This window comes from Myiozetetes cayanensis, unplaced genomic scaffold (genome assembly GCF_022539395.1).
Source record: "Myiozetetes cayanensis isolate MyiCay16 unplaced genomic scaffold, myiCay2020 scf14, whole genome shotgun sequence".
Taxonomy (NCBI): Eukaryota; Metazoa; Chordata; class Aves; order Passeriformes; family Tyrannidae; genus Myiozetetes; species Myiozetetes cayanensis.
In genome coordinates this window covers 2,628,222-2,655,841 of record NW_026087048.1, presented here as the reverse complement: position 1 = coordinate 2,655,841, position 27,620 = coordinate 2,628,222, and the positions used below count along the sequence as shown (strand labels likewise).

Genomic DNA, 27,620 nt, shown 5'->3' with positions numbered 1-27,620 from the left:
GGGGGGGTGGCTGTGTATGTACCTGCCCCATATATAGTACCTAATGCATGTGTATGTGATGCTTACATATTTCTATGTCAGTATCTGTATATACGTGTGGAATGTATATATAGGGATGAATGAGAACACACACACATAAAATGTTATGTACACAGGTACACAGACGTGATCTCTCACACCTGTCCCTACTTTCCTTAACCATCCATACACCTAAAACTATATGTATAGATTCATACATATACATACATACATATATATATATTCCTGTTCAGATTTGGGATGTATATAGAGGGAGATACACAAATAAAGACAATACTTTATACCTCCTACGTGTCTGCCTGTGCATTTTTTAAAAAGAGATGTATAATTTTCATGTGTATGGATACAGAGGTTTTATCTCTCACGCACACACATTTTATTTACCCCTGTACACAACTTCCTACAGACACACCCATATTTATAGAGGGAACATCTCTATGCATATAAGTTTCCCCTTCATAATAGATTTAGGTATGTACATACATTTTATATAATACATATATCTATATATACACTCAAGTATTTTCTCTTATATATACACTATATATGTATGTAAAGAGGTTCTCTCATACCTACCCATATATATCTCTTTACATGTATTTGTACATATATAAAATACCTCTGTAGCTCCACACAGATCATGATCTTTGTCTGCATATACACACATAGACTGCTTTATTTATACACACACACAGAGTTCAGATATAAAATATATACATAATACAGATTACCAAGATATGTATATGCATACTCTCACATTTTTCTAAATATCTATATCATTGTATTTTAGAATAAGATATATGCACACACATACACCTACAGATATATCCTTGCTCTGTGTAAAATATACATATTAAAAATACATGTATATAATCACCTTTTTTTTGGTTTTTTTATATATATATATAAGAAATCTAAAATATGTATATACAGTTTCTGTCATACATATGTAAATATGTTTTTATATATTCCCATAGATGTGGGAGATACACACACATCTCCCACTTCATGTAGCTTTATGTAGACTTATACGTGTATCCACACATAGCCATGTCTTATACAAAAGTGCTTATATCCATGTATGTTTGTGCATACAGATACATTACAGCTATACATGCACACACACTGATACATGTATAGATCAAATTGATACATGCCTGTATCAAACTATCACCCACAATCATGCACAAACACCTTTATAGATCTTTAGGTATACAGACACTTGTGTAGCCATACTCATATGCACACAGATCTCTTGGTCTGTAAACAGCTGTGGAGAAGCTCTCTTTAGCAAGCACCTGTATCTCCCCATGTGTATCAGTGTGGGGATGTATCGACACACGTAATACAATATACAGATATCACAGAGACACAGAGTGGTTTGGGTTGGAAGGCACTTTCAGAATCATCTCTGCCACGGGCAGGGACATCTTCTACTGCACCAGGTTGCTCCAAGCCCCGTCCACCCTGGCCTTGGACACATCCAGGGATGGGGCAGCCGCAGCTTCTCTGGGCAGCCCGTGCCAGGGCCTCCCCACCCCCAGCAATCCCAGCCTGGCTCCAGCCCTGGGAACATCTCCGTGGCCTCCTCTGGACTCTCTCCAGCAGCTCCAACATCCTCCTGCTGTTGCTCCCCAGAGCTGGAGGCAGCTGGAGGGGGGTCTCACCTGAGCAGAGCAGGTGCACAGCCAGGTCACGTCGAGCTGCTTGTCCCCGACACCTCCAGGTCCTTGTCCTTGTCCTCAGGCTGTTCTCACTCCCTTCAGCCCCCAGGTTGTGTCTGTGCTTGGACTGCCTGGCCCTGATGAACTCCAGGAGGTTTGGCTCCTGGATGCCATCCCTGTTTACAGCTACACACACTTCTATTTATGCTTCAGTTACATACACAACCACCTCTGTCTCCGTGGGTGTGCATGTGTACATGGGAATGGAAATATAGAATACATTATACATAGATACACATTTTTATTTCTGTCATGATATACACATACGTTCAGATCATCTCTCAAAACTCCCCACTCTTTTACATAGATCTTTATGTATTTTATATATCTGATATATGGATTCTAATAAATGTCTGTGTATGTGCACAGACACAGTCTCTCACACATCTTTATCTGTATATAAAGATATATATGTATATCTTGAATTATACAAAAAAGTCACACATACATATATCTGTATATAAATCTGCTCACATATACACACATGTATGTGTGTGTATCTTTGGAGACACATACCTGATACACCATACATATATATGTACAAATATATATATATATATTTACATATATCTTTATATACATATGTGTATCCAGGTTTGTGTGCCTGTATGGGATATATGTAATATATAATATATATAATACATGATAGTTTTATACTATACACATATACACACATTTTATATATAACATGCATATACACAGACACATCCTTATATATAGATATCTATCTATAGATATATCTATATATGCTTATATTTTGCTGTGTATGCTTACTATATATATTGATGATGGAATACATTACACTAATATATATATATATACACATATATATAAATACACACTTGTATATATTTACATGTATATGCAGGTACACACAAATCTTTTTTTTCCCCTATAACCCTGTGTATATATGGGGAGGTATATATGGAGATACACATTTTTAACACACTATACTTAAACACACGAACATTTTGTACTATATGTACAACATTTCATACACAGAGGGGAGTGTGCACACCCCCACCTGCCCAGCCCTGCTCACCTGCCTGCTCAGCCTCCTCCTAATTCCGGCCCCCTGTGCCTGCGGGACTCCTGCCAGGGTTCATCCATTTGAAGGCTGCCCTGGGGTCACAGACCCCGCCGGCTGCTGAGGTTTCTTACCATTCAGTTTAACCTTTCTGAAAGGTTCCCAGCGTGGTGCTGGGCTAAGCTGTCTCCCCACTGCTTTTCTCTTCATTTATTTTGCCCATGCTGTTCATTCTCGGGTCCATTTGAACTGCTCTGGGGGCTGGACAGCCTGGCTAGGGGGAATTAACCTCTCCCAGATCTCCCAAACTATTCTGAGTGCCTTCAGCAGGAGCAAACTTGGGGCCCTTCAACCTTCAGAGAACTGCTGACACACTTCCACAGAGCAAACCAAGAGACTCTGTGGTGGGTTTCCTTTCCAGGGCAGATCTACATCCCTGCTCAGTCTCTCCCAGCTTACAGCACACAGTGCAATGCAAACACAGAGTTCACGTTCGTGTTTTCAAGCAAAACTTACCACTGCTGGGCTCGTTGTAGTACCGACTGATGTAATTATTCATGTCATCCTCTGCAAGGACAAAAAGGCAGCCGTCAGAAGACAGTTTGTGCCATTAAATGGTTGAATTCCACCCCATGGAAGGCTCTCCTCTGCCTTGCATGGGCTATTTTGGTGTATATGACACATATATACAAAATATACAGCATAAAGTTAACAGTGCATTCTAATCTACTAGAAAGGGTTGTACAAACCAAGGGTGTAGCACTACACTTGCAGTGCACACACAAGAGCTACAGCTCAACTTCAGTAACAGCAAGTTGTAAATGACGACGTGACCACAGAAGGGAAAGCAGCAGCCCTATTGCATGTACAGATTATAGATGCTGCTGGGATTAGATGATCTTAGATGACACTGGGATTTTGTGTTATTTTACAGAAAAGCAGAACATTTTACCGTTGTGGAAAAAGAAAGAAAATAAAAAGAAAAGGAAACTCTTCTTGTTGCAGTTCAGAGCAGAAGACAAACAGCATTGGCAGTCCAGGGGAATGTCAAGCTTACAAGCAACCTGACCTGCCCAATTTGCGGTGTATCTGTGCTCTAAAAGCATTCTCTCCTTTTAAGTGCTCTTTTTGATACCGTGTTTCAGAAACCCATGCTCATCCCTTTGAGCCAGATTTCCTTCGTCCCCCTGGGCCTCTGTGGCTACAGTCCTGCCTCATCACAGCACATTGCGGTTTGCAGGTGAAAGAAACAGATGTTTTCTGGGGAACACTTTCCTCGCACAACAAGACCCAAACCACCAAGCACTCTGTACCTGAAATAGCTGCACTCATAAGAAGGCAATCTAACCTGACACTGAAAGGCAATGTGGTTGTTTGCCTGGTTTGATTGGATCTTAAAAGCTTTCTCGGCCCTTGTTGATCTTTAAATGCCTGCAGTCAGAGGTGTGCTTTGTGCTAATGCCTGAGTTTAAAAGAGAGGCCTCAGAGTAGCTCAGGGCGATGCCGCTGAATTAGGAGTACATTGCAAGGCTTTTCAGCTATATCTGCTGCTAAAATACACTTCATTTCAGGCATGCATAATTGATACTCTCAGTGCCACCAAACCTTGCAGCCGTACAGACACAGGCTCTGGTTCAGGCATGGAACCTTCACTGCATCAGGAAATACCTGTGTGGCTCTACTTCTGGTAGGGCACTGCCAGCATATTTAACCTGGAGCCCAGTTCTAAGCAGACAAACAGGAAAACAGCACTGCAGGGTGGCTGGATGAGGGCACTCTCCATGTGCAGGGTCACCCTCCTTGTCACCTGGCAAGAGCCATGAAAGGGTTCCTTTGGCTCCCTTTACAGTCTGCCCCAAATGCCAAGATGCTTTGCACCAAAGACAGAAAACAGCCTGGAAAAGTGACTCACCTGCCTTTCAAACCTTAAGACAAGGCTCATATCAAGTCCTCTTTAGGACTGCACACATTTACTGGCCACCTGTTTGTCCACTGACAATGTACCAGGGCACTACTTCCAAACAGATGAGTTGTGTTCAAACCAAAGAGAACCCGACTGCTCTTTACGTCAGCAGTGGGCAAAGCCAAGCACCTGGAAAGGAAATCCAGCAATGCCCTGCCTCAGCCCCCTTGGAGTGCTGGGGACAATCACCCACTGTCCTGACCCTGCACGTGACCACTTGGAGCCAAGACCTGTTACTGTGTGATGGCCTTATTAATGTCATTGCTTATCACTGCTTATCTGTTTAGATATAAATAAAATATATATGCATAAATAGATATGCATGTGTATATAAAATATAAAGCATACACATTTTTTTAACCTTGAATAGTTTCTTATTAATAAAACCCAATAAAGAGTAATGGAATAACAACAGCAGAATAAATATTTCAACAACAGATTAAGTTTCTGAATCATCACATTAAAGCAAACTGACAATTAACAAACTCATCTGAGTCATATGGGACTCTCAGCTGCTTTGGGCATTGAAGGCTATAAACAATTCCAGTTACCTCCCATTATATTCTACCTTGCTGAAAAAAAAAGGAGCTCAAAATAATGCAATAAATATACAACTGAAAGCACCTACTTCTGCATTTAAAATGTATCCACAAAGCCAAAGTACAGTAGTGCACATTCCCACGGGACACTGCTGAAGTGCTCTGGTGATTCCAAGGAGATGAAGACCCTGCTGCTCGGTGTGGGTCTCATGGGGTCAGAAGTGCAGCTGGTGGCACATGGGAAGTTCACAGGAGCAAGCAGGGGAGACCAGTTTTTCCAAGAGGAGATCACTACTACTAGTTAAATTCGACACTATTTTCTGCTGTTGGTCTATTTTAGTTTCAGCTTCAGAAAGGGAGTTGTCTTGAGATGTAGTTCATTCCTCATAGTTACCCTGTTTGCTTAAAGCTTTTTTTTATTTCTACCACCTTAGAATTTTCAGCATCCAGAAAATTTTCTCCTTTCCTAGAAATAAATCCATCTCCACCAACACACAGAAATGTTACCTGCACTTCCTTTTCCAGAAGACAAACTCTGCATCCTTAGCCATAAGGATGCCCAAATGGTGTTTATAGTAAATTAAAGAACTGGCAGTAAGTAGGAAGGAAAAGCATTTTCCTCTTAATTCCCCTGAAAATGGCAATCTTAGGAAAGTGATCAGGATCCTCTTGTTAGCACACAAAACCAGCCTCCCCAGACACTGGGACCAAGCCCCCCTGCCAGGCTGTGAAGTGCAGTCCCATCTCAGCCTGCTGCCCAAATCTCTGTTATTGAAAAAACGTGTGGTTGTCGGTCGGGATCTGCCTGACAGCCACTGGATTTTGTCTGATGAAGGTTTCCAAGTTATCTGCTTGTACTTTTCCTGCAGGACTCAAAACACACACTGCAATGGTTCAGGGAGTAATAAACTATTTAGAGTACAGTGCCATATAATCTCATCTGACCCAAGAGACAACACTGCAAGCACTCTCTCTTGGCCCTATAAAAACCTAATAAATTTGGTGAAACACATAAATGACATTCCACCCAAGGCAGATCTCTTTCAGTTCTATAATGCCTCAACAGTGATCTTTAATTGTTTCATCAATGCCTTGCCTTTAGTGAATGATCTGCAGCTCCCCTGCATACAATAAATACCATTTACACATCTTTTAGAGGCCTTAAAAATGGGGATTTATTTTGAAATATTTCATTATTATTTTATTGCCATTGATTATACTGCCTTCTGTCTCTCCAAGCTCAATTTTCTGAACTGGAAGGTTATTTTTGCTGCTGTGTAGCCTCCCCCTGAGGTAGTAATGCCTTACCCCAGCTTCCCTCCAGAAAGCAATCTGTACTAGGAGGTTTCTAAAGAAGCAGATTTTTCATCTGTTTGTGCCAACAGGAACCAGGAGCAGCCAGCTGGCACTTTCCAGGAGACTTCCCCTGCTTCTGGTTTGAAGGCAGGTTGCCACATCAGTGCAAGCTGCAGTACTCAACAACTGTTAATTCACACCGATATCCAGTCCCTGCAGGGGCTGGATGGATGCCTGAGCACATGGATAATCCATCTCCAGAGGAACTGTAAACTCAGCTTGCTCAGAAAACAGAGCAACAGATTCAGCCTGGTTCTAAGATAGAAATCAACCCGGGATGGAAGTCACTGTGCAAAGGGAAATCCTGGGATATGGAACAGGGTCTGTCATCAGCAGATGCTGCTGGGGCAGAAAATGGAAATCCAGAGGGGGAGCTTTGGCCCTCACTTCAGCAGCTCATGCAGCCAGAGCACCCTGTGCTGACCTGAGCACAGCTGGTGGCTCTGGGTACAGGCTGGCCTGGGGAGCCTCTCACTGCTCTTTTCATCCTTGTTCTCTACGAATGTGGATCAGCAGATCCACATCTGAGCTGGCTCATTACAGTCAGCCCAAAGCATTCAGAGGAACTCGGGTCTGTCTCTGAAACAGCCACATTTGTTGAGTCTAAAAACACAAGGGTTGAGAAAGGACACAGCTAATATCAAAACAATCATCTGCTGGGTAAACATCGGGGAAAGAGAGGAATAAATTAAGCAGAAGGATTCAAGAACAAATTGTTGTAAACTGGCAACAAATAAATGTGCTCTGAGAATTAGGAAAAGAGTTCTAATACTTTAGAAAATGAGCTGGTGGAACAGCTCTAATGGTGGAGGAAGGCAGAACACATCCCTGCTGTCACATGGAGCACCATCTGCTTATGAAAGGGATCATTATGAAAGGGGCTGCATGCTTGGACAGTGGAAAACATTCCAGTTCTGTGTTCCTTTACCTGTCAGCAATGTCCTCACACCTCTTCACATTAATGATGAGAGACAACTCCAGCCTCACATGCGTGACTGTGCACTCAGCACTTCTGGAAGTGAGGAGTTTCTACCCCACCCATTTGGTGAATATGGAATGCAAGAGCCAAACTTCACTAACTGCACACACATTTATGGAAGTGTTGCTTAAGGTTTGCTTCCTTTGATTCCTGCCTGGATGGTCAGTGCACAGAGAACCACAAAGCCTGAAAGAGGCACCTAGAGAGAAGCCAAATTGGAGTGCACTTAGGATTACAACCATTTCCAGGAGTAGGCTTCAAAGTAGATACATTTCAACATTTGAAAATAACCATAAACTATTTTTTATCTATTGTTTTGCACTAGTAGGACTCTCTCAGAGCACTAACAGATGATCACCAAAGGAACTGGCTTAGAGTTTAAAAACATCCAACCAGCTCAGACTGCCTTGCAAGGAACAACTGACAAAATCCTTCTCGGTGCCCTGCTTTGCCTTCTCAGACAGCTTATGAGTAATCTTAGGAGAAGCCCTCCAAAGCTCCAGAATTTTTCACGCTCCCCTCCCAATATCCTACGTTCTTCACTTAAAAGACAGTGGGTACCTACAGGAGAGCAAGCTTTACTTTTCTCTAAAGCATGATCATAAATTGCAGCAGTCCCCCAAAGCAAAAGACTTAGTGCTAACCCTGTAAAAATGGAAATTTGACTCAGAACAGTTGAAATAAGCTTTGGGCAACGTGAAGTCCCGGTTCTTGCTCCGAGGAATAGAAGGGTGGCATATTAATCTTACACTATGGCAGTACTGTAGGATTTCAAAAACTGAAATGATATATGCAGGGAAATGAGGAATTTCCACTAGGGACTCTAATTCATATATTATGGGAGAGATTAAAGAATAATAAATTTTGGAAGGAAGTATTAATGGCTAGATGGGGCACTGTGAACCTGGCATTCCCTGAAGCCTGGAACTTTGTATACCAAACACTAAAAATGATTTGTGCAGGACCAGAAAACATTAGCTGTTATTCTGACCATGACCAGTTACATACTGTATGAGGTAAGAAGTCCTTCATAATTTAGAACTTCCTTTATAATTTAGAGATTAATAGATAGGATAATATTTGCCATTATGTCAAATGGCAACCACGTCTGGGAAGAAGAAAGGAGCACTTAGGATACTTCCCTTGCTCTTAGAGGAAAGCTGACCACAATGGGCCTGAAGATCATTAGTGATGCTGCGTTCACATGCAGCAGCTCTCAGCCCAAGCTCTTCCCAAACACAGGCAGGGAAGGTAAAGTGCTCCCAGCACAGCAAATGTCAGAGCTCTGCCCTGGGTCTGCAGCTCCTCAAGCCCTGCCCTTCTCCTGGGTCTGTCCTCCTTCCTGGTGTTGACACTGGCACCCTCTGACTTGCAGGCTGAAGCCTGTGTTTTAGCCTTCACCTTTCTCCGGAGATCAAGTTTTTGGCGAGAGAAATAAAATGTCAATTCAAAGCAAGTAAAATGTGAAAAAAATTCCTGCTTCTTAACCAAATTAATTAGGAAATACCATATATCCATATATTTTCCACAGTGTTATGCCCACTATGTCAGGAAATCACTTGGTGAACTGCTCTGGGGAGACAGAAGGGTGTGAGGCAGCAGCCAGCTCACTGTGCACAGAATCAGCACAGAGACATCTTGCAGCTGTGTGGCCTCAAGAAGTGCTCCTTCAAAAGGAGCACTTCTGGTTTGGTGGGGAGTGATGGGAGAGCCCATTGCCCATCTGAGCAGAGCTCTTGCTTCTCCCAATCTGCTATCTGCAATTGGGGCACTTTTTGGATACAAAGAGTGAGAGACCTGCAGAAGGCAAGGCTGGGTGAAAACACACACTGAAATTTCCCAAATCAGCCAGAAAGCTCTCCTGGTGCATGTCCCAGTGTGTGTCTCTACACAGACTCCCTGAGGTGCTGCATGTACCATGTGATACTGGGGTAACCTTACTTTACTGAGTGCTGTTGTAAATGGTTGCACAAAATCCAGTGTAAATACCAGAGTACAAGCTGCCCCTGAGGAGCTTTAACTTATGCACTATCCCATAAAACTTCCAGGTAGGGAAATGAGTAAAAGGTCTCAGTGCTTTCTTACTCCATAAGCCTCTGTGGTGAAGTATTCTGCACTGAATGTTTCCATTGTTCCACATAGATGGGGGAAAGAAGATTAGCCTGACATGGAATATCCCATCTTCTCACACAGTATGTTCTCTGGCCAACTTAAGCTCGCTGCTTTGGCAGAATTCAGAGCTCTCAGAAGACAGTGATTTTTTGAAGGCTGACAAAGTGAAGTTTGGCAAAAACACATGCATTCCATTCCACCCCCTAGCCCTCAGGTGTTACATGTAGGGCTAATGTTCTGCCAGAGTATAAAAGAACAGCACATCAGAGCCTGTTCTGCCAAACAGCTGAATCGTGGCTTTGAACTGTTGCTTTTCTTTTGACAGTCTTAGTGACTCGGTCCCTTATTTCTCCTCTGACTAGTCAGTGCAACAGGCAACTGCAGATATGTTTCAAAGCTCACAAGTGCCATGTGGCACACAGAATGATTAACTGCAGCCATCACTCTGGAATCTTTTAAGGAGGCAAAACACAGCTTTGAGAAAATGGATGCAAAGCACTCCCTAATGTGGTCTGACACAGAGGGTAACCCTGCAAAACATAACCCTCGACCCCAAAGCCAGGAGTTAAAACGTTGGTGGCTGAAGTCCCAGGCAGAGCAAGTGGTGTGGAAAGCCCTGAAGGCAGCACAGCCCGTGTAACTGCAGCACGGGAGAAGGGGAGGGTCCAGGAACTGTGGGGATGGTCTGTGCTCTGCAAAGCCACGTCTCAGGAGTACTGCACATGCCTCAGCAGGTGGGGAGATGGAAGATCCTACACCAGCTGGATATCCCCTTCCCATGGAGTGCACACAGGGGCCCCTTCAGCCGAAGCCATGCCCTTCTTCCATCCCACACCCCACAGGCAGCTTTGGCTGACACGTGGTCAGAATGAAGATACCGGCAGCAAAGCGAGGATGGTGAAAGCTGCTGCAGCAACTGCCAGCATAGTACTGGGAGTAGAAATTGGTGCTGGGAGAGCAAGCCCCAGCTGAGGGGTGGAGGGAGAAGAATGAGGCAGGGCTGGCTCATGATCCTCCTTCCCCAGGGGTAACTGCCTTCTCAAGCTGTGAGGTGAGGTTCCAAAGTTACAAAGAAGCACTGCTAGTGCAGGATTCAAAGCCTTGATAGTTTACTACTTCTTTCTTTGCAAAACAGGCCAGGAAATTACATGCAAAATCCTCTCTCTCAATTGCCTGTTACCTGGATTATGAACTAAAGCACTGAGTGCTACAGCTGGGTGTGTGGTTTGTCATGCAGAACTGGGCCCCTTGTCAGCAGCTCAGTGTGATGGCAGAGACCACAGATTGTCCCTTGCTATAGGAACACAGGGAAGTGTTTCTGTCCAACTCCTGCCTCGGTCACATAAACCCGTTAAAATTGTAAAAACAGAGTCACCCTAATTTAGGTTCTGAAGAGAAGCAGCCAATGCATTAACAAAGACTTTGTATGCAATATATGATAGAATGCACCAGATACATTTCCTCTGGTACTTTCAGATGACTTCTGGGAATCAGAAATTAATTCTGCCTACTCAGTATAAATATAACCTAAATATAACACAACTGCACCTCACCCAATCTATAAAGTAATGCATGTTTTCTTATTTGCTGAGTATCTTTTTTCAGTGAAAAGCATGAGTCTCTCATCACACAACCGAACTAAATGCAGAAATCAATCCTGAAGATCGTGTGTCTACTTTGTTGCAAGTGTGGGCAGAATTTTACAGGGAGACACAAATAATGAGTAATCACGTTAACCTGGATGTTGGAATGAATACCTTGGACAGAAGAGTTTTTAGATGATCTCCACAGCACTAAAGTTTCAGCAAGCCCCTTACAATGTACGTAACACTCTTCATTTCCAAATGTAACCCTCAAGGAACACATACATAAATTATGATACAGCCACTGGGAAAACCTCAGAAATACTACAAAAAAGGGGGGAAATGCATTTTAGGGGGCAGTCTGCTCAACTGTCTGCTTTTAAATACAATTTCATATCAGGAATAATTAATGGCTTCACTGTGGTTAGGACTTAGATATTATAAAGAGAAAAGAAAACAAAACAATTTCTACATGCTTTCATTACTCTGTAGAGAAAGGAAAGGACTATAATTTGAAATGTCTGGTGTGCTTTTTCTCTTACAGATTTTGATTAAAGTATCTGTGCCTTGAATTCTAAGGAGGTTGGCCAATGTAAGGATAACATGCAAACCTCTAATTCCAACATATTCACATACTGCTCATTTACCAAAATAATCAAGCTAAGATGTCCAAGGAAGACTAACATACCACTTAGGTAAACAGTGTTGTCTTCTCTGGAATATTACATTAAATGTTACCAAAAGCAAGACACATTCTGCACTCCATTGTAAGGGCTGGGGGATCACAGGAGAAAGAGTTATGTCTTGTCCAGAAAAAACTTCAGGTCTAATACTTCTATAATAAAAACCGATCCAAGTAAATGTAACTGTTGGTATTTCCCTGAACCACACACCTACAGACTGCTCCTCACCACAGCCACATGGCACTCAGACAGGAGATGCCCCCGCTGTGCATCCCTCCTTTCCTGGCACCAGGGCTGCCTGTCCAACACTGGCAGTTTTAAGCAGCCTGGGGAGAGCACAGCCTCCAGGCAAGGCAAGCCCCACAGCCTGGGTCCTCTCCAAACCACAGAAATGCAAGTGGCCCAAGACCAAAACTGTTTTTCAATGTTCTTCTCGATTTCCCTGCTTTTACCTCTGAGCGATTATCCTTTGGCCAACTCTCGTTTGGCTGCTGCTTCTTCAGTGTTTGATGGATCTAATCATGAGGACACTGGGAAGGTATACATCATAGCCATTTTCTTCCTGAGTCAATTCTTTGGCTCTGTTCAGAACCTGCTCGCCAATACAACAACAGCTCCTGCCACTTTGGAGCAGATTCTCTGTAAGAATGGGAGACTGCAGCCTCCAGCTAAGTAATCAATTCCCCGCCACAGCAGAGGTTCAGTGGGTTCAGTGAGTCCCTGTAAGGGATCAGCTGCACAGCACTCACCTCGGGGAGGTCGCAGCTCCGTGATGTTCTCAGTGGCTTCGTCGTCCGAATCGTCCGTCGCCACCACCTTGTACCTCTTGCTGCTCTGTTTGTTCAGCACGTGCGGGACCTGCAGCGCAGCCTCTCTCTCTGCAGCGAGGTCCAGATCCTGCTGAGCAAGGTGGGCCCTCAGCTGCCTGATTTCAAACTAGAGTGAAAAACAACACCACGTACTGATGTCACATGAGCATGGCCAGGAGTTTATATTCTACAGATGGGGACCTATTACTCATTTGATCACTAAACCACTACAGTCTGGGGAAACAAATACAATGTGGTTGAGCCAGGACACGAGTCCAAGCTGCTGGTGCCCCCCAGAGCCCATGTGAGCGGCACCATTGCTCACACAACCTAAAGGTAAGGACTGTCTCATGCTGGTCTTCTATTTTGTACAGCGACATCCTGAAGATAAGATTTTGGCCCATTTTTAACAAATCTAACTGCCCAATCAAATGTAACCTTTCTATATAAAGACCACTCTTAACAGGAATTTAGGTTCATGACAAATACCCCTAACACACTAGACTTGGTAATGAGGGCTATGAGGCAAGGCAGAGTTTCTCTTTCCTAAACTCTTTTTCAGATCAGTAGTACAGCAGCAATCAAATCATGTGCAATTATAGCGAGTCTGAGAGGGAAAAGCAGATGAGGCAAGCAATAGGCTCAGGCATTCAGAATCCAGCATTGCTGGGCCTCCCCTAGTCCAGGGCCTGGGGATCCTTCACCGAGCACGATGCTGTGTGAGCCTCACTGCACCTGCCACTGCGCATTCACAGCACAGACGGGATCAGCACCTCCATGCCTGGAAACTGGTGTGCAACAGCATGTAGGCTAAATGAACCTGCTTCTGGCTCTCGCCTCCCAGATGCCGACTCAAATCTACTCTGCTGTCACATTTGGGAACCCATCAGCAGACCCAGCCCATTCCACCGCGGTCAGACAGGGTGCAGAGCACCAGCAGCTCCTCCGAGCTGTGTAAGCAACTACAGGGGAAACAAGACAGAGTTTCCACAGATTTTGGAAAGAAAAAGGGATTCCAGTTTGCCACACCTGGAGACTATCTGCTTTCCAAAGCATACAGGAAGAAACTACCACTGGAAGGCCCACTGCAGGACACAAATCCAGAAAGCAAAGGGGCAGTTCAGACTTTCCAGGTCACATTCAAACCACGTAATATAGGGATCTAACAAAGCACACAGCTTCTCCTCTGTCTTTAAATCCGGGGACAGAGGCCTGGCAGCTGCAAACAGCTGGCTGCATGGAATGCTCACTGCTCTTAATCAAAGGTCTGCAGTGGCAGTCAGGAGTCAGGTGGAATCAGCAAATGTCAAAACACAGCCCTGCCCCTTGATTTCCTGCAACGAAACCTCCACGGCAGGTCCCTGCTGGTGGGTTTGTGTTAACTTATTAGCTAGGAGGAATTAGCAAACTGGTACTGCTAACTCTGTTCCCAGCCAGCCCAAAGCTCCCTGAGGAGTAAGGTGCTTGTGCCGTACCCAGAAGTGCCAGTGTGGATACAGGGAATTTCAGGTTTTATCCTTGACTTGAAAAAAAAAAAAAGGAATGACAAAAGAGCTTACATTCCACTTTTGAAGGGAAAAAGATACCCCTTTAGACACTCCTTTGCTTTAATGGAAATAATGCACTTAAACATGAGAAGCAAAAAATACATCTGGAGATTTTTTCTTTATGCTGCCTAGCTCAAACCAAAAGGCAGTAAGAATTAGGGATCATTTCTGTTTTTCTACATTTCACGCTTCATCCTTCAAAAACATTCCTGTGTGTCAGAAAAAGAAATATCGCTATTAAAATGCTTAATTCTAGCCTGGGGGAAGGATACGATTTCCTATTTTCATGGAAGACAAAAAAATTGGCAGGTATTTTTTAACACCAATGGATAGAACTAGCCAGGAGTCAGCTCAGTAACTATTTCTGCACGACACCCGATTTAAGGAGCTTAAGCATTTAGAAAGATTGGCTGAAGATGATAACAATCAAAAGCTTGGAGGGCATCACTGCGTTATAGAGATGTGAAAGGGAAGCACCTCAGGTGATTTTTCCTGTTACGGGGAGCACACTCCTCCTGCCCACTCGCATGTCCCAGTCGATAAAGCCAGCACTTCCAAACATCCACAGGTTATTTCCAATCCTTAAACTCTCCGTGCCGGGTGGCCAGGCAGTTTTTATGAGCGGTTTTATTGTTTATCGCGGCTCTGCTCAACCCTCCCTCCGTGAGGGGCCCGTGAGGGGCAGCGGGGCGGGCTCTGCTGCCCCCTGCCGAGGGCGGCGGGAACCGCACGGCCCGCGCGGCCTGAGGGAGACACGGCACGGACACCGCAGGGACAGCGACAGGGACACCACAAGGACAGGGACACCGCCCTGACAAGGACACTGGGACCGGGCACTAATGTCACACTGTCCGTGACACTGGCACCCAGGCTGGAAAACGTGCCACTAGTGTCACACCGTCACAGACATCAGAACCCGGCCCTTGGCTCATGCGCTGCTGAGGGTGAGAGGTGCATGCAAGCACTTGTAACTTTTTAAGTGGTCCGTGATGCCTCCGTTCCTGAGCTGCAAACATAACCCACGTGCTTGTCTCATTTTCAGCTCTTAACACTGAGCTATTTCAGCTGGTCTCAAATGCAGAATTGAACAGGAGACTGTCAGAAGCAGATATGAGGATCGAATTCCTGGGCACAATAAAGCAGCCCAGCGCTCTGGCCTCTGGCATCAAGTGCAAGGTAACAGCACACAGATGTTCCAAGGTAACAGCAGCAGAGACTGATGTGCCTACAAACCCCCGCAGCTGCAGCTGGTTAACACAGGCTTTCCCTTCCACTTTTCCATTACCTCAGATGCTGAGCTTCCAGATCCCATTCATGTTTGCCCTGAAGTCTATGTGGTCATTAAAACAGTGGAAAGCTGGAATTAAATAGTTGTGTGTGTAACTGTCATTTTTTTTTTCTCATTGACAGAGAAGAGGGTAATCATTGTACCAATGGTGGTGTCTCACTCTCACATTGACTGTTCCTGCTGCAAAGTGCTCCATATAACATGTTGCACAGAGATGCAGAACCCTGACTCTGTTACAAACACACAGCTCTTGCCTGTTCAAAAACGGACTCTATGGGGTAGAAAACCATCATTTACCAGAAAGACTGATTTAATAAAACGAAAGGGCATTCAATAAATAAGAAACAGATTTTTGTTCATAAAAGGCATAGCCCTACTTAGGACATCAGTTCGATATAAATTGTTTCTTGACAATTATCCCAAGGTCTTGCAGAAGCTGGAATACAGTTTTAGCCACTAAAACCAAACCCCTACAAACAAAGGTTATATCTAAAGGGGTGTTTCTTATGGGTGAAATGCAATGAGAGGCTGCATGAGCAAATTAGATTTTAGGTGCTTATATCTATTGAACATTATATTGAACACTGACCTCAGACAGTTCTAATGTGTAAAAGAGCTAATGAGATTGCTCTGACTGCATGTCAGGCAGTTCAGGGCAGCTTAAATCAATCATTAAAAGGTATAAAATATAACAGTCTTTTTAAGTAAAAAAATTCTGGGCCAAGTTAAACACACGAAATTTCTATTTGCAGTAGGAGCTGATGTAGCTCTCTGAGTGTACACCTGGACCCCTCCAACACCGAGACCTGCAGGAGAGCTGGACTGAGGGAACTGTGGTTCCTCTTTTCAGGAAGACAGACCATCCCTCTCTCAGCCTGTAAGGTGGGATGCATATTATGCATATCATGAGGGGACAAAAAAAGGAGGGGGAAAAAGGCATATAAACATATATACATGCTTAGATTTATTTAAATTAAAACTTAATAATAGATACCAACTCTGTGTAAGGAACATTGTAAGTCTCACAGAGAGACAGTGAGCAAAAAATGCTATTGTGTGGAAGATCAAGGAGACTAAAGTGAACCACCTCCTGACTCGTGAGAATTACAAACACAGCCCACTTGAGGCTGCTACTGATTCTGTTTATCAGGACACCCATGATATTCATCATCTTTAACTACATACACTTTGGAGGGTATTTCTCAGTAAGTTCCAACATACTTTGCAATGGAAAAAAAAATATTTGAAAACTTCACAGAATCACAGCTGAAATGGACCCGTGAGGGTCATCTCATCCACCACCCTGCTAAGAGCCAGTCCATTTAGCTCAGGCTGACAAAAGATTGTCCTCTCAAATTCTATCATCTCCAAGGCTGTACTTATGTGGCACAACTTCCCTGGCAATTTGCTCCAGTGCTTCACCATTCTCATAGAGAAAATGTTTGTTGTTATATTTCACAGGAATTTTGCACGTTCCATGCCTGGGTAGAGTCCCTGTGCAGCTCTGAGAACTGCCTGGGTACACCCTGCCATGAGAGAGCTGAGGACAGCAATAAAGCTGTAATACACGTGGCTAATGTGAAAATACACTCACTACCAAGAAAAAGGGACTAACAGACTGTCTCACAGAAGAATGAGTAACCAGACTGTCAGACATGAAGAGGAAGTTCATCAATGGTAAATCTAACGTACCATTTTCAAAACCTGCTATATGTCATTTTGTAGTACAAATCTGGCAATATTTTGTCAGGAAACAAACCAGAAGGAATGATGGGCATTCCTGTGCACTTCCTCACTCCAATAATGCATTAGTGATTATTTCTAAGCAGGTAAATTGACAGACCTACCCAGAGCTCCAGATAATATCTCAGTTTACATATCTGGTTTTATAAAGTGTGCCACCCATGCTATCAGATATTTCACAGCACGCATGGAAGAGTCAGAAAGGGACTTAGTGGTGAATCATAAAGTACTTCCCTTTAATGGTCTAGCAACAGAGTATGATTGACATAATTTCAGAGAGATCAATGAACATTTTAGCCAGAAGCTTACTTGTGTCTAATGCAGGAGCAATAACTTTGCTCAGTTCTATTAGTGCTGTCTGTACAGAATGCCCTGCCCTAAAACTCATCTGCCACTGGGATACAATCCAATGTTTATTTCCATTAGTTTAGCCATTGTTGGTAACAATAAAAATCAGGAGACAGTTGCAAACTAATGATTTACGGGCAGAATGAAACACGGGATGACCTTGGCTGCCTTCCATCCACCAAGAAAATGACTGGTAGTTAGAAATAAATTAAAATTATTGCAAAAGGATAACATAAGTTATTTCTCCGATAGGTAATTTTACCAGCTAAATAGCCCTGTCATTAAACTAGCAGCTGTTGTACAAATTATATTCCAAGATAAAAAAAGAAATTACAGCTTCCATAGTTGTTGCAGCTTTAAGAATGATGAAAAACCCAATTCTATAGGAGTCGACAGAAAAGGAGCTCTTGTGATAAGGCTGAACACAGAGTCTTGGCTGGACCCTGCTCAGATGAATTACTCTTATGAAAGTTAAGCAGAAAAGATCAAGTAAGTAGATCTATTACCAGAAATGAAATTCCTTTACAGGTGATTCCAGAGGAAAAAAATAATCTTCCCTGACTGGGATTTGTAGTTAATGAAACTTTGGAACTTTACTTTGCAGTTTAAGTTACTCTGATAAAACAAAACCATATACTCCATGCATAATTTTTGATAGTGACTGCAGTGAGACTTCTTTTCCTTTTACCTTCATCCATTTTTAGACAATCCTTCTTATTGTGGTTGTTAATGTTTCCCATATTTTGTGATCTCCTGTACAGCTTTTCAGTGTTTTTTGCCTTGACTGCCCTCATGCTCCACTCTTGTTTAACGACCTCTTTTTTGGCCAATGGAGAATAAATAAAACAGCAAACTACTCAAACAGTTGCAGTGGGGTACTACAGAGAACAAAGTGGTGGTCCGTGCAACTCTAATTTAAAAAAGATATTCTGGTTTTCAGATGTATGGCCAGTCAAAAATCCACATCTGGAAAGAGTTTTCACATTTGCAAAAGTACATCTCCAATGTCAGTCAGGAATGGAAATGTACTTATAGCTGTGATACCCTGTCACTGGTCAAAATATACAACTGACAAAAGAAAGGGAACTCAAAAAGACGAGGAGAGGTTGCATCTTTCCTGCTTTTTCCACGAACAAGCAATCCTTTAAAAAGGTCAGGAAAGATGATCAAACGAGGAAGCAAAAACCTGGCAGAATTTTGGACATTAAATACCATTAGGAGCCATTTCTCCCATCAGATGCTGTACACAATGTTAGTGTGAATATTATAATGCTGACAACCTGTTCTTGACTGAATTATGGAGCTAATAATTTACAAATAAAGGATGCAGGACCTGTGTCAGTGTCTACTGCTGCTAACTGTAGCGAATCAGTACATTTACCTGATATCATACAGCTCAGGCATTTGTTTGGCAGCAAGTCAGGCCAGTAAGAAGGATTAGTGCTGTCATTTTTCTATACAGCATATTTTTTCACAGCTGATGACACTTGAAAGCTACAAGAGAACCTGCCCTGTTTTCTCAGATTTACTCCTCTCCCACTGCAGTATTTCTTTGTGTTTGATGTACAGGTTGTTGTAACCATCAGAGCTCGGATTAGGGCTGCTCTGCTCAGACATTTGTTACCAAGAGAACTGCAGTTTTGCCACTGAAGACACTTACATCGTGGGAAGTAACTAATTTTTGGCAATTTTGTCAAGCCTAAGGTTTAGAAATTTGTTATGCTTAATGTGAGAGACTCAAAAATGATGCACTGTCAACAGGTCTTCCTAATCTGTCACACAGATGGGGCAACTCAGCACCACACCAAGAGTTCATTGCAGAATCCTAGGCTGAGATCCAGATCTTGAACTAAATCTAAAGAGACAGTTGGGGACCTGAATACTGATTGATGGTTTGACAAGAACTTTAGGGTTCCTCTGTAAAAGATGGGCACTTTAATCTCTGCTTCAGATTATGCCTCTTTTTGGGCAGTTGGTCTGTTCTGGGACAAGTTGCTTCTCCTGTCTGCACAGGCCCTTCAACTCTTTGACTGACTGAGCCGTTCAGACTTACAGGTCTCCCCATTCCATATCTGAAAGGCACCTACCACAAGCCAGGAATGGGAGTTGAAGCTAGAAATCTCCAGGATTTATCTGGACATCTATCTCACAGTTATCCTTACAACTGAAACAAGAAGTAAATCACCTGAGGGCTCGTTGTGTTGTGGTTTGATGGTCACCTGAACGCTCAGCCTCAACATCCATCCCTGGCTCCTACTTTCACACAAGTTAGTCAAGAACTCATTTGCATGAGACAAACTGCAACAGCTCCTGGCTCATTGCCCAAACGATGGCTTTACACCTTTTTCATGTAAATATATTAATTTCAGATATTTTAAGCTTCACCTTTCCTTACCTCGTAACTGAATCACTGAACATTTGGGGGCCTGGGAAGAATCTTAAATCTTGACTTGCTTCCAGGAACTAGAAGCTTCTCTTGCAACATTTTGAGCTTGCCAAGAGTCTCTGACTGACCTACAGGGGAGAGCTGCCTTCTGCATTTAAAACAGGGAGATTCATTAGTTTTTAACTGCATATAGTTTTCCCAGGAATACAGCCTTAACGCAGCTGCAGTCTCCACCAGTGGCAGTGCCTTTTGCATGTTCTCAGTACTGTGTCAAGCCAGTTGTACTCACTCAATAAATTACACACTGGAACTGTTCAGTTCTGCTCCTCACATTTGTTTTCCTCACCTTAAGGAACACAAGCCCAGCAGCAGAGCTGTTTGACAAACAGCACGCTGACAACATCCTGGCTGCAGCCAATGCCTCCTCAGCACTGAGACCTGTCACCCTACAACAGAAGTCCCAGTGGTGCTTCTCAAAACCAGCAGTACATGAACTGTTTGATTTGCCTTGACAAGCTACGCGTAAATAAAGACATAACCGAACTTTACCCCTTGTTCTTGGCAGATCTGGGTTAGTCTTTCCAGCTGCTCATCTTGAATAACCTTTGCCTTCTCATATTGCTGAATCATCATCTCCATCTCCACTTTCACTGGAAGGACATACGCTGGAAAACACAAACAACACTTAAAGCAACCCAGCTGTGATTTGGTTTTTTAATCAGAGAGAAAACCTTTACAGGCCAAAGAACATCACCCTTCTCCCTTGCATCCAGAGAACTAGAGTATTTCTAATGGAAACAACACGAGGGTCCTTTTTCCAGGAAAGGATTTCTATCTACCATGGGAAATGCAGGGTCTAGATCTTGTTTAGTCAGATCTCTCTGCCTGGATGAGCTGAAATAGATGCTGGGTGCTCTTCCCAGCTTCTGTGGCACTAACACAGATCCTTCCCAGTGTTTACCACAGATTTCCTGAATTGCTGGGTAGGAGGATTTTCTCTTTAGAGTCAAGACCCATCCGCTCTAAACCTGAACAGCACGGCTCCCTCAGGAAAAGAACTATTCCAGAGCCCTAAGCATTTAATTCCTAGACTTTGTGGTAAGAAATAAATCCTTAATGGAAACACCAGACTAAGAAGGGTATTTTTAAAAAAACAAAAAAGGCATTTATCTTCTATTGCTTTGCAAGCTACAGACCAGTTTTCAATAGGCCTTCTGAATGCCTCTCGAAATTTTGCTCCTGTCATAACTATGGCAAACTCAGACTGAACAGAAAAGCTGTTCAATACATACTGCAATCCTGGATGTTTTCTTAAGTTACACAAGATCCCAAACTTTTCTTGTATGCTTCAATCAGAGGGCTACGACCTGGCCTCAACTCTGAATAGAGAGTTTTCTGGGCATTTAAATCCAAAATAACAACTTGACATCTCGTGGCAAGGGGAATGAAGCAGGTCAGGGCATTTGGTTTACGGGACAGGGGATGGGATGATGCCCAACAGCAAAACAAACCCCTGGCTTATAAAGGCTCCCAGGGAGCAGGAGATACAGGCATGATCTTGGGACCTGCTCTCCTTCGTGGGAATCGTAACTCTCTTCTGTTCAGTGCCAGCAAAATGTAAGAGAAGAGAGAATGACAGAAACAGTGGTGGCAAGCAATCTTGCTGTATTTTTAAAATTGCTTTTCCCAGCCTGCCAGGTAATGCTTGGAGTCACAAACTGAGTCACCACTCACCATCAATGATCCTCTTCACTCTCCATATCCGCAGGGTGATAATTAGGCTGATAGCATCCCAGGGGCTGCTGGGGCCATTAGCCACCGTTGAGGCCACCATTGGTGCCAAGGACAAGATTATGACAGCACCATCAAACACCTAGAGAGAAATCATCACTTTTTTTCAAACCTTTCCTTAGAATCATATCCCTGCCATTCCTCCTCGGAATCTTGAAGGACTCGCTCTTTGCCCAGAAGAAATGCAATTATGGTAAATATTTGAAAGGGATGTGAGAGGTGGCCAAGACACAGACAGGCTGCATCCTGCTTAGGTAGCACAAGAGAATTCCTCAGTGCTCTTTACGAGGTGAGGAGAGATAAACTGTTGTAGCAGGGCAAGGAGAGAGAAAGGTATTTGGAAATACTGGCCAAGATGCTATTACAGCCAAAGAGTTCTATCATCATTGGTATTTATTATCTGTTACTTGGCATAATGTCATCCAAAAAAAAAAAAAAAAAAAAAAGGATGTGGTCCCTGTCCATAGATCTGACTGTCTAAATGAAGAGATCAAGAAGACAAGTAGAAAAAGATGGAGCAAAGAGACTTGATGGCTCTTGGCCACGTCCTGACTACACAACACGTGTGCATCCAGACAGAAAGACTGCCTGCTCTCACTTTTATGGGGCAGCGAGGTTTGCAAGGATTCTGACAACTGGGACCATTCAGAATGATTTATATGACATTGGCTACACCGGGATTAGATCAGAAAAAGCAATTGTGCAAAGCATTAGACAGAAGTGAGCTAGTAAATACATTTCTGAGCAAACTGGCAATAGAGTTGTGTCTGGCCCACACTGGCCTAGCAGGGTAGGACAGAATACCATGTTCCCATTCCTACTGAGAACCCTTCCCTGCTGCCAAAGACCACTGATTAATGGTTTGCATAAGGAGGCAGGACGTGGATTTTTACAAGAATTACGTATTTGGAACTGTGCATGACAATTCAGTGTATTGAAAAGAAACACTCCTTACTGCTGCCACTTGATGGGCAGTAAACAATACCACTCTATTCCAAATTATCAAAATGAATTATCAGAAACTGCTGCATTTAGCCTTAATAACAAGAGTCCCTGAATCAACAAATTAAGTTTCACTTCAGTTTTTTTAGCAAAACAAAGGGTTTACAACTTTATTACAAAAATGTGCAAGCCTCTAGACTTGCTTAAGCTCCAAGAACACCCAGATTTTCTTCTGGTACATCCTGTACAGTATTAGTTTATCAGACAGTATCAAGAAGGAGGTTTTAATTCTCCTGATCTCCAGATTTGTGCTCAAGATCAGGATTATGTGGTACTTACAACACATGTACTTCCTTATCTGTCTATGCACATTCTACCTAATTTTTAATTCGAGGTACAAATTACATAATACAATTTAATTAAATAAAAATTATCATAATTCAATTTAATTAAAAGAAATTTCACAATAAAAATAGGGGTTGCCAAACCAGTACTTTCTATCAGAAAACCACATACAATTTTTCAACCAGTTCTAATTTCAACTTGATAACGGGGATACACAACTCACATGACAATTTTTACTCCTGTTGCTCATTATCCCAGGGTAGCAGCATCACCAGACCAGCAGAGCTCAGCAACAAAGTAAATACACACAAATATTCCTAAAATATCTTCAAGTATTGCACTCTCCTGAGTCTCTCACAGAAAAAGGGACTCCAACACACAAACTAGGGATACTTGCATAGAATAAGGTGAATGTGGGTATTTATCTGCCTAAAAGAGGTTGTATTGCATCAGGTTAATAACAAAGCCACCCAAAGCAGTTCTTCTGCCTGGAAAACAGGACCAAGAGTGAGAGTTCTTACCTCTATTTTGTTTTCAATGTAATCCCATATGCCAAGGACCACAATCCTCAAAATAGTCTAGTAAAACAGATTAGGGGGAAAAAAGATGATGAATGTTATTGTAATTTTAGATAAACATTTAAGCCCTTTATCTATTTAAGGAATCATTTTTTTGTCTTATTTAAGCATTATGCATTTCTTATAAATAATAATGAGGCTCTAGAAATAGCTGCATTTATAAAAGCAGGCATTGTTTTCCAACCACTACATTGTCTCAGTGAAACCTCTATGAACAAGCTCCAAGTTCAAAAGTTCATCAATCTTTCCCATCCTCCTAAAAATCTGCTTTCAGGTTTGTGTGATTTAATTTACCAGCCCTCCCCACCCCGCCCCCTGACCCAAGCCTACATAAGATCAACTCTGGGGTCTCCTCAGTTAGAATGGGGGAAGATTCTCTTTTCTGGTCATCTTTGATAGGCCAGTGATTACTTATTTTCTAAAAGAAGAGACACTTGTCCTCTCCTGATGCCTAAAGACACTGACATGTCATCAGTCTGAAGAGCAGATGCTCTAATCTGGAGTACAGGGCAGTTGTCTTATTATAAGATCCCAGAAAGTCATCAGGTAAGGGAGAAAAGTATCTCTGTGATCCTCCCCTATGAAGCAAAACAGCTATAAGTAGCCTCAATAGTCAGAAAAGAGGAATAAAGAAAGAACACAGAATGAACCAATGGTGAATTCCCATTAAAAAAATCCAATGGCACCTCTCCTTATTTTTAACCTGGCTTTCAGAAGGCACAATGGAGGCAAAAAATCGATCAGTCAACTTATGATTGAAATTGAACTCGCATAAAAGCATAACTGGTAGGGATGTTTTCTGCCAACAGCAACATCAAGGTCAGATGTTGATAGGCATGACAGACAGGATGAGTCCCCCTTGCAGATGTGAGCCTTGCAAAGACACCAAAATGCTACCTTCTCCCACCAAAATGCTACCTTCTCCCTTCAAGAACAGTGTAAGGGCTGAGGGCTCAGCAGGTCTATGTTTGAGGGGTAACCATGGCAAGAGCTGTGCAGGAAAAAGTGACTCTGCTGAATACATGTTATCTCCTCTTCATTACAAATACCAATCCCAAGCAACTCTGACTTTATGCCAAATATCCCAGCACTAACTAGTAGCAGAACAACACTGAATTTTTCAGTGCAGTTCTGATGCACAGTTTTGCCAACCCCCACGAGCCCAGCTGCCTCATTTGGCCTGGGATGGCTGTGCTGAGTTCTCTCTTGGCACTCCCAACCTGTGTAACAGCACTTTATCCTGGTTTGCAGAGGGAGAACATTGCTGAGGTGCTTCCAGAGCCCAGCCTCCTACCATCAGTGAGCAAGAAAATGAACCAGGTAACACTGAGTCAGAAATGGTGCATGCAAAAGCACTGGCCAAGTCTGGCTGAGAAACCAAGTCACCAGCCAGAAAAAAAAAAAATGCAGCTCTCTCTTTCCTCTACAAAAAATTACGAGGCTCTATGTAGACAGCAAGAACTGCCAATGCTGCTCCTCCTAAAAACAACATTTTACTTCTAAAGCAAAAAATACTCAAGTCCAAGTTACCCACGAACCTGTAATTCAGCTGTATTAGTTAACCAGGGATCCACCACAGCAAGGCAGCCCCAGGGAGACACATGAGGAAAAGCTTGGGATGCCACCCTTCCTACAGCCACCTGCTGAGGGCACAGGGAAATCTGCCTCGTTCTCCGCCAGGCTCAGGCAGTGTTTATGAAGTGCTAGGTCAGTGAGCAACTCACTGTTCAGGATGGCTGAACATTTTTAACACCTTCAAAGAAACTGAGGGTGAAAATTCTTCTTCCTCTGGACAGGTGTGCACAAAGGGATTTTCACTGAAATAAGGCCTGTCTGCACAAAGGAAACAGAAACATCACCTCACAACCCTAAATATGGTTTAATATGGGACTGCTGAGGGAACATAAAATCGGATTTTCCTTTCTGCCTTTTTAATTCCTCGCTGCAGCATTTAAATCAGACTGTGCTACTGTCACACCACTGAGCCTGAGCAGCTCCAAGGGCTGGAAGCTGGCACCAATATTTTCATTTTCAGTCTGCTGCTGTGAGTCAGCACACGTCAGCAGTGACTGGAAGTCTGCTTGGCAGCCATTTAATGCAGGACTGGTTGTTGGTGCTACCTCTCCCAACACATGCCTTGCTGATTGGCACCTTGGCTCTCAGCTAGAGCAGACACACTGCAGGAAGGGCAGTGGAAGGGTGCAGTGTATAATAAATAAATACCTCGACTGCAATGAAAATATTGGTATCACTTATATACAACATTTTAGTGAGTTTTTTTTTTTTGCAAAAGCAATCAAAAATGTGTTTCAAACAAATAAATATATTGCATTTGCTTGTATACTGTCTCTGTACAGAACTTAGAAAAATGAGAACCTGCAGCAGAATGTGAAAAAACCAGAGACAAATTAATAATCCAGGAAACTTCCTGCACACTGTACAAGGACCAAACTGAAAAAAGCATGTGAATTAAAAGAGAATTGCAACTGTAACATCCATCACAGACAAAACAAAAGTTACTCACGACTCTACCATTTGTAGGCACAAGAATCTACGAGAAATAGGGAAAAAAATGAAGCAGCACTGCTGTTTCCTACTGATGTGCAGGCATTTTTCAGCACTGTAGCAAATGCATACACATAGTTTTGCATTGCACTACAGGCATTCTGCATTTTTGAACACACAGATTTGAAAAAAAACCCTTTAAGTATCAATGTGAGCACTTTTCTGTTAAAGGCCACTGCCAGTTTGGATTTTTTGTACTTGAAAAAGAAGGTTTTAACATTTTTGGACTGCAAATCTTTTAATTAGCAAGTCCTTAACACACTCATTTTTTAGCTGTATCAGAAATGCATTTCTTGGTTTCTGCTAAAAGGTAAATTATGAGATAAAAGTCTGTCCAGTGCACTAATAAGAGGTAAATGACTGAACAGTTCTATTAACTTCTTTAAGCTGGAGTAAACCCAGGTAAAATTTTAAACCCTTTTTCCGACAGGAATGCGATTTCAGAACTGACAGCGTCTCTTGGTGACACACAGTTGTTTGCATGCCATTGACTGCCTGCAGTGAAGTTGTGCAGAACTCTGTGATGCTGCAGGTTTTCTCTCTGGTTTTACAGGGAAACTTGGCCAAGTCCTTTGCTGAGCCAGCCCTGTGAATTCCCACAATCTGCATGAGTTGGCTGCATTTGTCAGCTGACTGCACGGTACACCAGGTAATTTTAAGTACTTTTCTGCTTGCACAGTTAATACACAATTTACTTCTCAGTGAGTGACTGTGTCAAATTCACCTGTGGAGTGAGGAAATCACAAGGAGGCAGCACAGGAGGAGAAGCTGGTCCAGCAGGGTCTGGCAAAGGAGAGCAACTCTGCATTTTGAGATGGGGTAGTGACTGTACGAGAGAGAGACAGGATGGAGAAAGGTGGAAAGGATGTCCCTTCCACTGCCACAGAACTAATCTATCTGTTACAGAGGTTCCAGAGACTCTACAGATTAAGCTTCTGCCTTTTGGATATATCTCATAAGGCCAAATATTTATTGAAAGCTTTCCCAGAACACCTTGTACCCAATCTGTAATTTATAACCCTCCTTATTTGGGTCACTCCACAGGGGCCTTAGCTCATCCAGAACTTAAATAATCTTCTTTTGCCATCTTCTGGTGTGCCTGTCCTGAGCCACTGCACTGGCTGTCCCAGCACACTCTGCCCCAAGGCCACCAGAGCCCAGGGGGATGTGCTGGCACATTTAAACCAACACAGTGTTTCTGTTTGCAGGGCACAGGCACCCTCCTCACAGGGCTTGTCTTTAATCAGGGCTCTGAAATGAGACGTTGGACCTG

General features: G+C 43.0%; 1 protein-coding gene across 3 annotated transcripts in view; it reads right to left on the bottom strand.

Annotated features, from left to right (window-relative positions):
* The window catches only part of TMEM266 (transmembrane protein 266), a 54,821-nt gene that overhangs the window by 3,628 nt on the left and 23,573 nt on the right, over nt 1-27,620 (bottom strand). For all 3 annotated transcript variants that reach the window (XM_050309781.1, XM_050309782.1, XM_050309783.1), the window contains 5 exons: nt 23,726-23,782; nt 21,861-21,999; nt 20,676-20,791; nt 12,755-12,941; nt 3,307-3,357 (listed from right to left, as the gene is read on the bottom strand). In XM_050309781.1, the coding sequence (XP_050165738.1) occupies nt 3,307-3,357; nt 12,755-12,941; nt 20,676-20,791; nt 21,861-21,999; nt 23,726-23,782 (550 nt within the window). The remainder of the gene's footprint in view (nt 1-3,306; nt 3,358-12,754; nt 12,942-20,675; nt 20,792-21,860; nt 22,000-23,725; nt 23,783-27,620) is intronic.